Source organism: Leucoraja erinacea, chromosome 12, assembly GCF_028641065.1.
Source record: "Leucoraja erinacea ecotype New England chromosome 12, Leri_hhj_1, whole genome shotgun sequence".
Classification (NCBI taxonomy): domain Eukaryota; kingdom Metazoa; phylum Chordata; class Chondrichthyes; order Rajiformes; family Rajidae; genus Leucoraja; species Leucoraja erinaceus.
In genome coordinates, this window is record NC_073388.1 from 25,650,650 (window position 1) to 25,664,308 (window position 13,659).

A 13,659-nucleotide genomic window follows, 5' to 3' on the forward strand; every position below is an offset into this window, starting at 1 on the left:
TAGCTTTCCTTTGTTAGAAATGGTATAAAAGAACAAGTTGTTACCTTTTAAATGCAATGATTTTAGTACGTAAAAATAAGATCACGTCAAGTAGAGATTAAATTAAGTTTTAAAGCAACAGAATTTAATAGACAATAGGTGCAGGAGTAGGCCATTTGGCCCTTCAAGCCAGCACCGCCATTCAATGTGATCAAGGCTGATCATCCCCAATCAGGACCCCGTTCCTGCCTTCTCCCCATATCCTTTGACTCCACAATTTTTAAGAGCCCTATTTAGGTCTCTCTTGAAAGTATCTAGAGAACCGGCCTCCACTGCCCTCTGAGGCAGAGAATTCCACACTCACAACTCTCTGTGAGAAAAAGTGTTTCTTCGTCTCCATTAACGGCTTACCCCTTATTCTTAAATTGTGGCCCGTGGTTGTAGACTCCCCCAACATTGGGAACATGTTTCCTGCCTCTAGCGTGTCCAAACCCTTAACAATCTTATATGTTTCAATAAGAATACCTCTCATCCTTCTAAACTCCAGAGTGTACAAGCACAGCTGCTCCATTCTCTCAGCATATGATAGTCCCGCCATCCCGGGAATTAACATTGTAAACCTACGCTGCACTCCCTCAATAGCAAGAATGTCCTTCCTCAAATTAGGGGACCAAAACCGCACACAATACTCCAGTTGTGGTCGCACTATGGCCCCGTACAACTGCAGAAGGACCTCTTTGCTCCTATACTTGACTCCTCTTGTTATAAAGGCCAACATGGCATTCGCTTTCTTCACTGCCTGCTGTACCTGCATGCTTACTTTCATAGACAGATGAACAAGGACCCCCAGATCCCGTTGTACTTCCCCTTTTTCTCCAGCCCGCGTGTGTGTGTGGGAGTTGGGGAGGGGGGAGAGAGACCAGCCTGAAGAATGGGTCGCCTGTCCATTTTCTTGTGGGGGGAGGGGAGAGAGAGACATAAGGCAGCCTGAAGAATGGTCGCCTGTCCATTCCCTCCGTAAATGCTGCCTTGCGGAGTTCCCAACTAGTGAGAGAGAGAGAGAGAGAGAGGGAGAGAGAGCTAGAGAGAGAGAGAGAGAGTTGCCTGCCCTTTTAGATAGCAATCTGCCTTTCTGTTTTTTATACCAAAGTGGATAACCTCACATTTATCCACATTAAACTTCATCTGCCTTGCATCTGCCCACTCCCCCAACCTGTCCGTCACCCTGCATTCTCATAGCATCCTCCTCACAGTTCACACTGCCACCCAGATTTGTGTCATCTGCAAATTTGCTAATGTTACTTTGAATCCCTTCATCCAAATCATTGATGTATATTGTAAATAGCTGCGGTTTCAGCACCGAGCCTTGCGGTACCCCACTAGTCACTGCCTGCCATTCTGAAAGAGACCTGTTAATCCCTATTCTTTGTTTCCTGTCTGCCAACCAATTTTCTATCCATGTCAGCACTTTACCCTCAAGACCATGTGCCCTAATCTATGTGGGACCTTATCAAATGCTTTCTGAAAGCCCAGGTACACTACATCCACTGGCTCTCCCATGTCCATTTTCCTAGTTACATCCTCAAAAAATTCCAGAAGATTAGTCGAGCATGATTTCCCCTTCGTCAATCCATGCTGACTCGGACCGATCCTGTTACTGCTATCCAAATGTGCGGCTATTTCATCTTTTATAATTGACCCCAGCATCTTCTCCACTACTGATGTCAGACTAACTGGCATATAATCCCTGTTTTCTCCCTCCCGCCTTTCTTAAAAAGTGGGATAACCTTAGCTATCCTCCAATCCACAGGAACTGATCCTGTGTCTATAGAACATTGGAAAATTATCACCAATGCATCCACGATTTCTAGAGCCACTTCCTTAAGTACCTTGGGATGCAGACCATCAGACCCTGGGGATTTATCAGCCTTCGGTCCCATCCGTCTACTCAACATAATTTCCTGCCTAATGTGGATTTCCTTCAGTTCCTCCGTCACCCCAGATCCTCTGGCCACCACTATATCAGGAAGATTGTTTGTGTCCTCCTTAGTGAAAACGGATCCAAAATACCTGTTCAACTCATCTGCCATTTCCTTGTTCCCCATAATAAATTCACCTTTTTCGGTCTTCAAGGATCCAACTTTGGTCTTAACTAAGCTTTTCCTCTTCACATACCTAAAGAAGCTTTTACTATCCTCCTTTATATTCTTGGCTAGCTTACCTTCGTACCTCATCTTTTCTCCTCGTATTGTCTTCTTTCTATTGCTCTTCAAACATTTACCCAATCCTCTTGCTTCCCGCTCATCTTTGCTACGTTGTACTTCTTCTCTTTTATTTTTATACTGTCCCTGACGTCCCTTCGCAACCACGGTCGCCCCTTACTCCCCTTGGAATCTTTCTTCCTCCTAGGAATGAACTGATCCTGCACCTTCTGTATTATTGCTAGAAATACCTGCCATTGTTGTTCCACTGTCATCCCTGCTAGGGTTTCTTTCCAGTCAACTTTGGTCACTACCTCCTAATGGCTCACTAACCTCACGTTCCTTTATCAAATCTGGTTCATTTCATAACACTAAATCCAGAATTGCCTTCTCCCTAGTAGGCTCCAATACAAGCTGCTCTAAGAATCCATCACAAAGGCACTCTACAAAGTCCCTTTCTTGGGGTTCAGTGACAACCTGATTTTCGAGGTCTACCTGCAAGTTGAAATCTCCCATAACAACCAGAGCATTACCTTTGCTACACGCCAAATTTAACTCTCGATTCAACTTGCAGCCTATGTCCAGGCTACTGTTTGGGGGCCTGTAGATAAGTCCCATTAGGGTCTTTTAACCTTACTATTCCTTAGTTCTATCCATACTGACTCCACATCTCCTGTTTCAAAATCACCCCTTGCAAGGGACTGAATTTAATTCCTCACCAACAGAGCTACCCCACCCTCTCTGCCCACCTGTCTGTCTTTTCCATAGGAGGTGTACCCTTGCATATTCAGTTCCCAGCCCTGGCCCTCTTGCAGCCATGTCTCTGTAATTCCCACAACGTTATACTTGCCAATTTCTAACTGAGCCTCAAGCTCATTCACTTTATTTCTTATACTTCGCGCATTTATATACCACACTTTGACCTCCGTATTCACGTCCCCCCTCGCACCGCTCGTAATTGGCCTTGACCGTACGCTTTTATCCATTCTCGAACTTTCCTTCCCATTAATTTGGACTGTACCACCAACATGATCCAAGTTTTCTGATATCATGGAAGACATTAGCAAGGAAATATGCAGGTTTAATGCAAAGGAAATTAATATAAACTGGTTCTTGTGTGCCAGAATTAGGTAAAATGGTATGTTTTACTTGCCGAGGTGAGAGAAATAATGTAAAGTTGTGTGGGAATGTATGTTCAGTGAAAAAAAAAATCTGCTTTATTTAATTAACTAGCTCTTTGGTTTCCCGTGTGCTGTTGTCTGTTTGGAACATTTGAGATCTAATAATTGATCAAATCTATAGATAATTCTATTATGCAATTTTATTACGATTACATTGTAATGTAGATAAATCACATCTCTTACATTTACATCTAAAACAAATGTAATTTGTAAAATGCTCACAGAAATTGTCCATAACTAATCTGTCGTTTGTGTTGCAGTGTCTGGAATGGCTGGCGCAGCCCACATTGATGGAGATCACATTGTTGTATCTGTGCCTGATGCAGTGCTCGTCTCAGATGTCACTGGGGAAGAGGTTACATTAGAACATGGTCTTACAACTAACATCGATGAAGTTGTTCAGGGCCCGGATATTATAGCTGAAAGTGATGATGTGACGGATGGTGTGATGGTCTCGGACTCTGTCCTAGAAGCAAATGTTACCATTGAAGAAGACTTGAATACCAATTCAGTTCCTGACCATGTTCTGGCTTCAGATCTTATAACAGAAACTGTTGATGTTCCAGATCAAGTACTAGTGTCAGATCTTGTATCAGTGCAGGATGAGGAACAGTTCGAACATGTAGTCCAGGATTCTGTTACAGATGTTCTCTCTCCTGCGATGCTCACAGAAGAAGTTATGGAAGTAGAGTCTGTGTCAGAGTCTGTGATTCAAAACCATGATTTAGTAGTTCAAAATGAAGAGACTGTTTCTGGCCCAACCATGACTATTGAAGCCCAAGTAGATGGAAAAGAAACATCTGAGGATTTCTTAATGATATCCTGTAAGTGGAAATTAACATGCGTCTTGTGTATTTATCATTGTTGTGAATTGAAATATTCAATTTACTCTTAGCTTTATACTGAGCAAGTATCTGTTCATTATCAGTGTATAAGCAATTTACAACACTTAGACTGGCAAGAATCTTCTTGAGGAATTAAATTGTGAGTGAATGCAGAATACCATTTAATACAAAATTAAAATCGTATAATTGTATCAATTTTTGTCCTTTACAACTGTTTTAGGAATGTCAATTATTCATAATTCAGGTTTTGAAGACTTGCCCTTTTGCCAACAGTATTGTAGAAAAATATAAAAGCATTTAGTCCATATGCTACACTTAGAAATGTGGGAAAGATTATTACTCTCCATCTAAGTTATATCTACATCATATGTCAAATTTCTCCAAACATCTTTGGTTTTCTATTGTATTTGTTGGCGCTATAAATCACTAATCTTTTGTGGCTGTTCATTCCATATATTCACCACCTTCTCCTTATAGTTATTCAATCTAAATTATCTTTTGTCTGTCCACTTCGAAGTTCAAAATTTATAGATGCCCTTGAATCTGTACCTCACAAAAAATATACATATCATCTCATGCCTGCCACTACATGGAAAATCTAGTAGACAATATTTCCAAATGGTAACGTTATGTTGGTGTGAAGCTGCAGACCTATGGTCTAGCATGTAAAAGCGCAATGTATTACATAATCGAATTTCTAGCCCGTGAATTTTCATTTTGTTAGTTGCCTTTAGAATGTTGAATCGTTCTTGAGGCAAATGATTTGCATTGTACACATTCTCACCTACTGCATCCTATCCTCATTTCTAACTCTTCTCCTTCCCCCTCCCTTCTTCACCATTTCACTCTGATTTAATTGTTTAATTTGTTGAACAGAAATGTACTCTACGTTTGTTGCGTGTTGATTCTGAACCCAACTTGGAATCACGACCTTGCAATTATGCTGTATTTTTTGACAATAGAGCCCAAAATTCTTATCGTCGATTTTTCACCTTTTCCTCTCCTCCATTGTGTTGATAGAAACATTGGTTTATCCCTCAGTACATTCAAATATTTATCTTATCTGGTGTCTTGTGAATAATAGAATTTAACTTAACATTGTTATTGTTCTTAATTTTTTTTCCAACATGAGGACTTTGTATTTTTTCACATTAAATTACATCTGCCATTCATAGTTTAGCTTCCTAATCTGTCCAAAACATTATCTATTTGTAGCTTGTTTAAAAAGTCTGGAATAGTTTTGTTTATGTCTCCATTACGAAAGCACTAAGGAAGAATGTAAATAATAATCACCTCAGCACTTATCTTTAGGTCTTGCTAGTTGCCTGCCACCAATATGACATTGCTTATTTTACAGTTAGTTCCAGTCAATTGTTAATATCTATGATTTCCAATTATTTGCCATGTACCTTTATTGCCAATCAGTATCCTATTCTTAAAATTTGATATTCCCTTTTAAGAACATGTAAGGAATGTTTTGAAGATTGAGCATAAGTCATAGTAAACTGTATTGTGCTTTATGATGAATATTGCATATTGAAAATAAGGTTTGTTTTTGGCTTACTATCCCATCTCTTATATTTCCGTGCATTTGTGGGTATTTCTTTCGTCTACTCCATCTTTTTCTTCTTCTCTTGACAAGTTTTACAACTAGTTTCAAAATCTAAATGTGCATGTTCATGTCATTGAGCCTAAGTTGCTTCTGTGATGTATTACAAAACTTCAGGGCTTATCTGCTATTTGTATTTCATGTACACATATAATGATTCATGCTGAATTTCATAAAGTCTTTGTATCTAATAATCCTGTTACTTTTTTGAAATGTAATCTAATCAATTTAATTTAACATTTATAATAACACATGTATTGATAAGACATCAAATTTAGGGTATATGCAGAGAGGGAAGGCAAAAAATAAATCCTGATATTGGCGCAGTACAGTGCTCTTTTGAAGTTGAGTACCAGACATATTCTTCTAGTAGAACAGAATCTCCACTTACAGATGGGGGCAATGTGCAAAATCAGATACTGATTGAAATAACAATTGTTCCATTGAATGAAGATATTGCCTGGCATCACAAATGTCACTAACCGGTGAATAAGAGAAGTTAATTTTATTTTGATGTCAATGATATAAGCTTGGTATAGGAGAAAACGTGGAATTGCATTTTAGTTTGTCTGATGTATTTGACATGAGCTCGTTGAGCATTTATATTTCGTAAGTAGCCCAAGATATGGTCACACTATTTTGGTCATTAATGGTTCAAATGATCAACGTCAGTTTAAAAACGTCAGTTTAAAAATAATTGACTTGCTTGGATAAGTTTTACGTAGATAAAAAATGTTTTAGTGTAATGAGTTAAATTTCATTTGAAAAAGCGCTACTGCTATTCAAAAAAAATCCATGAATACAAACTTGCACAGTCCTTTTTAGGAGAACGTCCTTTCCACTAACACCCCCCCCCCCCCCCCCCCCCCCACCCCCCCCCCCCCCCCCCCCCAAAAATAAGCTCTTCTATGGGATTTTACTGCATGATTTTTTTTCATTTGTTGTAATCTATAACTTTTTGTGGAATTAGTTGTTTCTCTTTTTGATTTATGTTCTTGAGGGAATGGAATTAGACTTAACAGAGCTTAAAACACATTTTTTAAAAATTTGTTTTAGGAAATATTAGTTAGGAATTTGTACTTAACATACGGTAGATATTTATCTTTTTAAAGACATTTTGTAATGTGAAATAAAAATGCAACATAACATGACTAATGAGATTTAAGGGAGAAAGACATTTTTTTAGAATAATACAAAGGCAACTGAGTTATTTAAAGATGGAGAAAATTTGAAAGCAAAAAAATAAATTAAAAGGGCCACAAGGGAAACCTTAACAAATATAAAGTTTTAACCTGTTGTGAATAGTATATGAAACTTGAAGCATAAATGTTGATGTCAAAGGATAAATTGAGTACATTTTATTTACAATTATGTTGCAGATTCGATGACATGATCTCAACAGTTTTTCACCAAAAAGACATGCAAAAGTTAGTGAAAAACTTGCATTCTACAAATACTTTAGTCGATTTTTGTACATTTTGGAATCCATAAGAAATTGCGACAAAGCTATTGATGCTTTTAGATTATAGGTTTTCTGATTATTGGAAAATTAATTGACACGAATAAGAAATATAGTTCTAATCAAAAAATAGCAATGGAATTAATTTGTATAGTTTTTCCTTAGGAAAAAAACACGTCATTTTATAAATAAGTACTTGAAGGGCAATTATTTGAGGAAGCAGTTGCTTTTTCGTACTCTTTGGCAATAGCATACACATGCATTGAGTTTGTAACTAAACTAATAGATAAGGTCATCTAGTAGAAGGTAGACAAAAATGCTAGAGAAACTCAGCAGGTGAGGCAGCATCTATGGAGCAAAGGAATAGGTGACGTTTCGGGTCGGGTCTTGACCCGAAACGTCACCTATTCCTTCGCTCCATAGATGCTGCCTCAAAAGCCGAGTTTCTCCAGCATTTTTGTCTACCTTCGATTTTTCCAGCATCTGCAGTTCTTTCTTAAATAGGTAATCTAGTAGATGTCATAATAAAAACCCTTTGAAAATTCAAGTTCTCCTTTAAGGTTAAGAATGAAGCATTAGGTGTACAGCACACTTTTTGATTGGTTGTCTAGTTTTAAAGACTATCCAAAAAAAACAATAGATTATATTACAGTAAGCGGTGAACGAGTGACACTTGCAACGTGTAACCTTCATAGTTAAAAAGGGGCTGCAACCTATTTCATGGATCTGGTTCTTGTGCACAGAAAAAGCAGAATCTGATTTTGTTTGTTATGTTATGTTAAAGTTTTAATCCAATACCAATTTAAATGTCAGATAAATGGAAACAAAGCTGCTACTAAGAGAAAAGAAATGTGGAGAAAGTTATATTTTAGATGTTTTTTTTACATCGCCAGAGAAAATTCATCTGACTCCACAGTTGTACCAGTACATTTTCAATACTAGGGAAAACTATCAGTGAAGAGAGACACAAAATGTTGGAATATCTCAGTTAGAATAGCCAAATTAGGCAGCATCTCTGGAGAAAAGGAATAGGTGACGTTCTTCAGACTGTTTCGGACTATTAATGATCTCTGTTACATGTGAAAGGACATGGCCTAACACTTTTCTGGCTTGTTTAGTAAGTATTTACTATGTAAATGGGCATTTGTATGCTTTTTCTCTTATAAAATGCACCTATGTAACAGAGTAACAAACTCACTCTGACAGCCACTGCAGTTACTGGATGTTATTGTAGACACAAAATGCTGGAGTGACTCAGCGGGACAGGCAGCATCTCTGGAGAGAAGGAATGGGTGACACTTCTTGAGACTGATATCAGGGGAGTGGGCGGTAGAGCGATAAAATGTAGTAGGATACAGGAAGACTGGTAGGAGAACTGGGAAGGGGGAGGAGATGGAGAGAGAGGGAAAGCAAAGGCTACTTGAAGTTACAATTTAAGGGCCACTGGATGTTATTGTCTGGTTTACTCCATACTTAGTGTTGGTTATTCGTAACACAACACTAAGACTAGAAGTTAGTAGTAGTAAATTTTCTTGGGGCATGGATTAATGTAATGAAAGCAAATGCAAAGAAGGTTTGACATTTGGATGTGGTAGATTAACTTTAATATGGATAATGCAACGTATTGGGACAGATAACAAAAAAACTATGTGGAAAATTTGTATTTTTGCATGCAGAGACTAAAATGGAATGGACTTTGAATTACTGCTAATTTCATTTGAAATAAATTGGTCAAGAAGGCGATGAGATACATTGGGTCCCATTTAGCATCTGGAGGGAATTATAATGTTGTCAGATTAAGAGTCTTAGAACAGGCCTTAACATTAAACCTCAACCATTCTAACTCAAAATAGATGCCAATTCATTTGAATAGTCCACACAAGCAGCCACTTATTTTGGGTCTTTGAACAAAGTTGTGAAATAAGGTTGGAATGATGAAATTGAGGACCAGATTCTAATTCGTAGTGTCACGTGGCATTTTATGTTCAGTGAGGGTGGATGTAGGATTAATATTCCATTTTGCAATTGATCAGTGATTGGTGTGAGAGGAAACTCCCATGAATTCATAATTGCACCTTTATTCTCATTGGATTTGATGCAGACAATGGCCTTTTTCTAATCAATAAAGTAATCTTACATTATTAGACAGTTACAATTAGGTATTAGTAAAATTAATTACTTTTTATTACTCTATAGATATTTAATATTCTTCCTTTAGGTCTCTATACTCCATTTCCTCATCAAGAAAACATGCAGGTGACTTTCTCCCAGGCTTCTGCCAATGCTGTTCTTGATCTGGCTACTGGGAGGTGAGTGACAGCAGCCTGGGGTGACATCCTGTGATTGTTACTTTCTGAGGAAGCTACAAGTTTCCTGTAGACTTCTTGCAGTCTTATGCCAGAATTCTGCTGCTGGACCCCAATGGGTCTTCTTAAATCTGAGTTACTTGGGTGAGAGTAGCTGATCTCCAGTCATTCCATTCAGAGCCATTGGCCATAGCTAGTGCAATTCAGTTTTTTTATGTCTTCCTTTGCCACAGATGTGGTACCAGAAGACTGGATGGTGGGTAATGTTGTGCCTTTATTTAAGAAGGGTTGCAAGAAAAAGTTGGAGAGCTAAAGGCCAGTGAGCCTAACGTCAGGGATAGGAAAGATTTTGGATGTGATTCTGAGATAGAGGATATCACTACATTTGGAAAGGGAAGGACCAAATAACGATAGTCGGCATGGTTTTGTGCCTGGGAAATTGTGTTTCACAAATGTAATAGTTTTTGAAGATGTGATCCAAGAGGATTTCTGAGGACAAGGTGGTTGATGTTGTCCACATGGATTTCAGCAAGATGTCTCGTAAGGTACCATGTGGTAAGGCTATTCCGGAAGGAGAGATCACATAGGATGCAAAATTGGCTTGGTGGAAGAGTAACAGTGGAGGGTTGTTTTTCAGGTTGGAGAGCTGTGACCAGGAGTGTGGTGTAGTAATTGATGCTGTAATTTGTCCTAATACTAATGATTTGGATGAGAATAGAGACACCAGACTGCATGTGCTAGAAGGTGCTAGAAAGGGAAAAAAACAAACTGCTGGAGGAACACAGTGGGTCAGGCAGCATCTTTGGAGGGGATGGGCAGATTACGTTTCTTTAGAAAGGTCCTGCACTGAAATCTTAGGTGTCCCATCCATATCACCTCCCTCCGGCTTTACATTTTACTCCTTTTTCTTGCACAGTTTTGTCACCTTTTCAACTCTAGCCTTTGCCTTTATCTTCACCCGCTTGCCAATCAATCTCGGTCCCCTCTCCCCAATGAAAAATTACCATAGAATATGGTGGATGGTCACAGCCTATTTTTCTGAGAAGGGGAAACTATAATTAGAGGGCATAAGTATGAGAGGGAAAGGTTAAAGGGTCCTAAGGGACTGCATGGCAGTATTTTGCTGTTGGTTGGTATATTGAACAAACTGCCAGAGGAAGTGGTGGAGGTGGGTACAATTTCAATGCTTAATAGATGAGTTGATGGAATCATAGATGTGAAAAGCTGAGAGTGATATGGGTCACTTGCAGCCAAATGAGACTCGCTCAGGAAGGGGCACCTTTGTCGCCATGGATGAGTGGCCAAAAGGCCTATTTCTATACTGTACAACTCAGACTCTCCAAGCGGAATCACAATTATTCATTGCCATCGGTTCAAACAATTGTAGTTTAAAAAAATTAGTGTCATTAACATTCCATACCTTTTATCCACCATTTTTTGTTTATACAGTTAATGATTTGTTGAGCCCAATATTGGTAGAGGATTGAACAGTCTGATGCTGAAATTAACTAAAGTACTTCAGGCTGTATTAAATATTCAGTTTCTTCCCTAGTAAGGGTCAGAAAATCAACTTGTTTTTCATTTATGACATTCAGTCATCATTGCTTGTAGGTTCTGGAGCATTAATTTCATATGGTTTTGCATTTCCACACTTGTAGCCCAAAACACCAAGGGATCAAAGAATATTAAATGCTTCAAAGTATTGTTAGCAAACCATACTTTTGTTCAATCAAAACAAGGTTGAATTTGGGAGAATTAAATATGGTCAAGCAAATATTATTTAGTTGCAATCATTTACAGTTGTTGGGAGCTGTGGAAAGACAGGAATATGTATGAGAGGCTCTTATCTATCAAATATTTACATGGCCAATCAATTTATTGAGTCAAATAGGTGCTAGACCAAATAAAATGTATTACGCTTGAGGCTTATATTCTTCTATCACTGTTTTGTGCAGTGGATGACGTTGGAGAGAAGATGGATCGTATGGAAAATGCACCAATAAAAATAAGCACTGATATTGAACAAGATGATTCTTCTAAAGAAGACGGATTTGGGGCTGAGGTCATAAAAGTGTATATTTTTAAAGCGGAACCTGAAGATGATGTGGAAATAGGTAAAAATTATAGCAAAGTTAATAATATTTTTTGAAAAAAACATTTTGGTTTATTCCCTTTATCAATCCTGAAAACCAGATGGTGAGTATACAATGTGAAAATCTAAACGTGTTTTGCAATAATTATATATCCCATTACATTGTCTTGGTTAAGAAGAAATGTAAGCCATAACTAGACATGTTTTAATTTCACATTGCTATTAAAGGAAGAATAGTAAACTGATATATGGACCTAAGTTTCTTTACCTGAATGGAACTTTGACATTCAAAAATAATGATTCTTACACAATTTTTAATTGTTAGTTCTATTCAATTAGGTAATATGGAAACACATTTCATTTTTATCATTATGAACTTTAATTTCCATGATTGATATCCATCATTTATCGACAATTGCATTGGTTGGAAAAGCCACTGGTACTGGCTAAATGTGTTTTTATTTAACCTACTATCTGTTTAAGGCAGGAAGGCACAGAATGGGAAATGATAATATAATTCTACTTTTTAAATACTTTTTGAACTAGGTTTACACAATTTTTTGTTTAAGAAGGAACTGCAGATGCTGGAAAATCGAAGGAAGAAGGGTTTCGGCCCGAAACGTTGCCTATTTCCTTCGCTCCATAGATGCTGCTGCACCCGCTGAGTTTCTCCAGCACTTTTGTCCACCTTACAGAATTTTTTGTTGGTTATATTGTGATAGAGCAACTAAATTTGTCAAAGACTAACTAGTTACTTTGAATTCAAATTAATGACTTTAGCTTTCTTGTTTTCTCCTTATTGAGCAAAAATCTAGAACTTTATTAGAAGTTTCAAGCCAGAATCATCCGTGTTTTTGAACTAGTGCCCAAATACTTTTTTAACGTTGTCATTGTTTTCTCATCAATTGCCCTTAGATTGCCTACCAAAGTTTATTCCTTAGATCTGGCAGCAGTCCTGTGCAATCTCAACTGTAGACTCTTATCCTCTGACATATCTGGAGACCACCTGTACTCCAGAGTCTCCCGTGTACAACATTTCCCTCCAGGCTCTCTTCTAAATTAAACTGTATTAAGATAACTGCTTTGATTTTATTTTCATGAATGATAGTATTTTCATACACATGGTTAGCTTGCTCTTTTAATGCTGCTTGGACAGCTTGCAGTTCTTAGTTATCTGAAAGGAGAAAAGCGCAATGATGAGTAATAACAAGGGCAATGAAGAAAAGTTATAGGTGTCAACTATCTGCAGTTTGTTAAGGGATTATGGGATGAGAGGGAAAGGGTACAACAAAGAAGGATTAGAATGAGATACCATTTTACTGCATAATTTCAACCCTTGACTCACTGGGGCCTCACTGATTTTCACCTTGTCTATTTTGGTACGATACAAATGCAGATGTTCACAATTGCTTAGCTTCTGCTGCTTCCAATTAGGCACTGTTCTGTTTGAGGAAAGAGGGCAAATGTTAGTGAATGTCTTGAAATGTGTTTGCATGAATGTGTTTGTCATTCACTCTCTGGGAATGTATGCAAGCTGCATAAAGTGGGTTTGAGTGTTATAGCAGTATGAGTATGGGGATTCAGAAAGGGTGAGGTAACACTAAATATTTGAGTCCAAATTGAGAGAGATTGGTGGTAAGCGGGTGACACGCGTGTGCTGGTGGTGCATGCAGTGGGTTATAATATTTGCATACACTTTCATTGACCGTGATCACAAAAGTGTCTGAACTTCTGGCACATCATCTGTACTTTTTTGTGGCTCGAGTCCTGGTATTGAACACCACAACCTGTGCTTGCAGAGAAACTCAGTTAATATTCCCTGTTATATGTATTTTTGTTTTGAGTGGCATTCATAATGTCCTGATAAAATACTGTAGCTTAATTTGGCTAGCTTAACTTTCTTGGAAATATTTGGTACTGCATCCACTCTTTATATTGTCCTTGATCCAATGACTTGATTGCAATGGTAGTCTGTGGTAGATATGCT

General features: G+C 38.0%; 1 protein-coding gene across 2 annotated transcripts in view; it reads left to right on the plus strand.

Moving 5' to 3' along the window:
• Positions 1-13,659, plus strand: part of znf711 (zinc finger protein 711) — a 41,313-nt gene that overhangs the window by 17,086 nt on the left and 10,568 nt on the right. The window contains exons 1-3 of one of the 2 annotated variants that reach the window (XM_055643877.1): positions 4,094-4,185; positions 7,195-7,242; positions 11,536-11,694. In XM_055643877.1, the coding sequence (XP_055499852.1) occupies position 7,242; positions 11,536-11,694 (160 nt within the window). In that variant the 5' untranslated portion in view covers positions 4,094-4,185; positions 7,195-7,241. Of the gene's footprint in view, positions 1-3,621; positions 4,186-7,194; positions 7,243-11,535; positions 11,695-13,659 lie in introns of those variants that run through there. The other variant, XM_055643876.1, reaches the window with a different exon arrangement.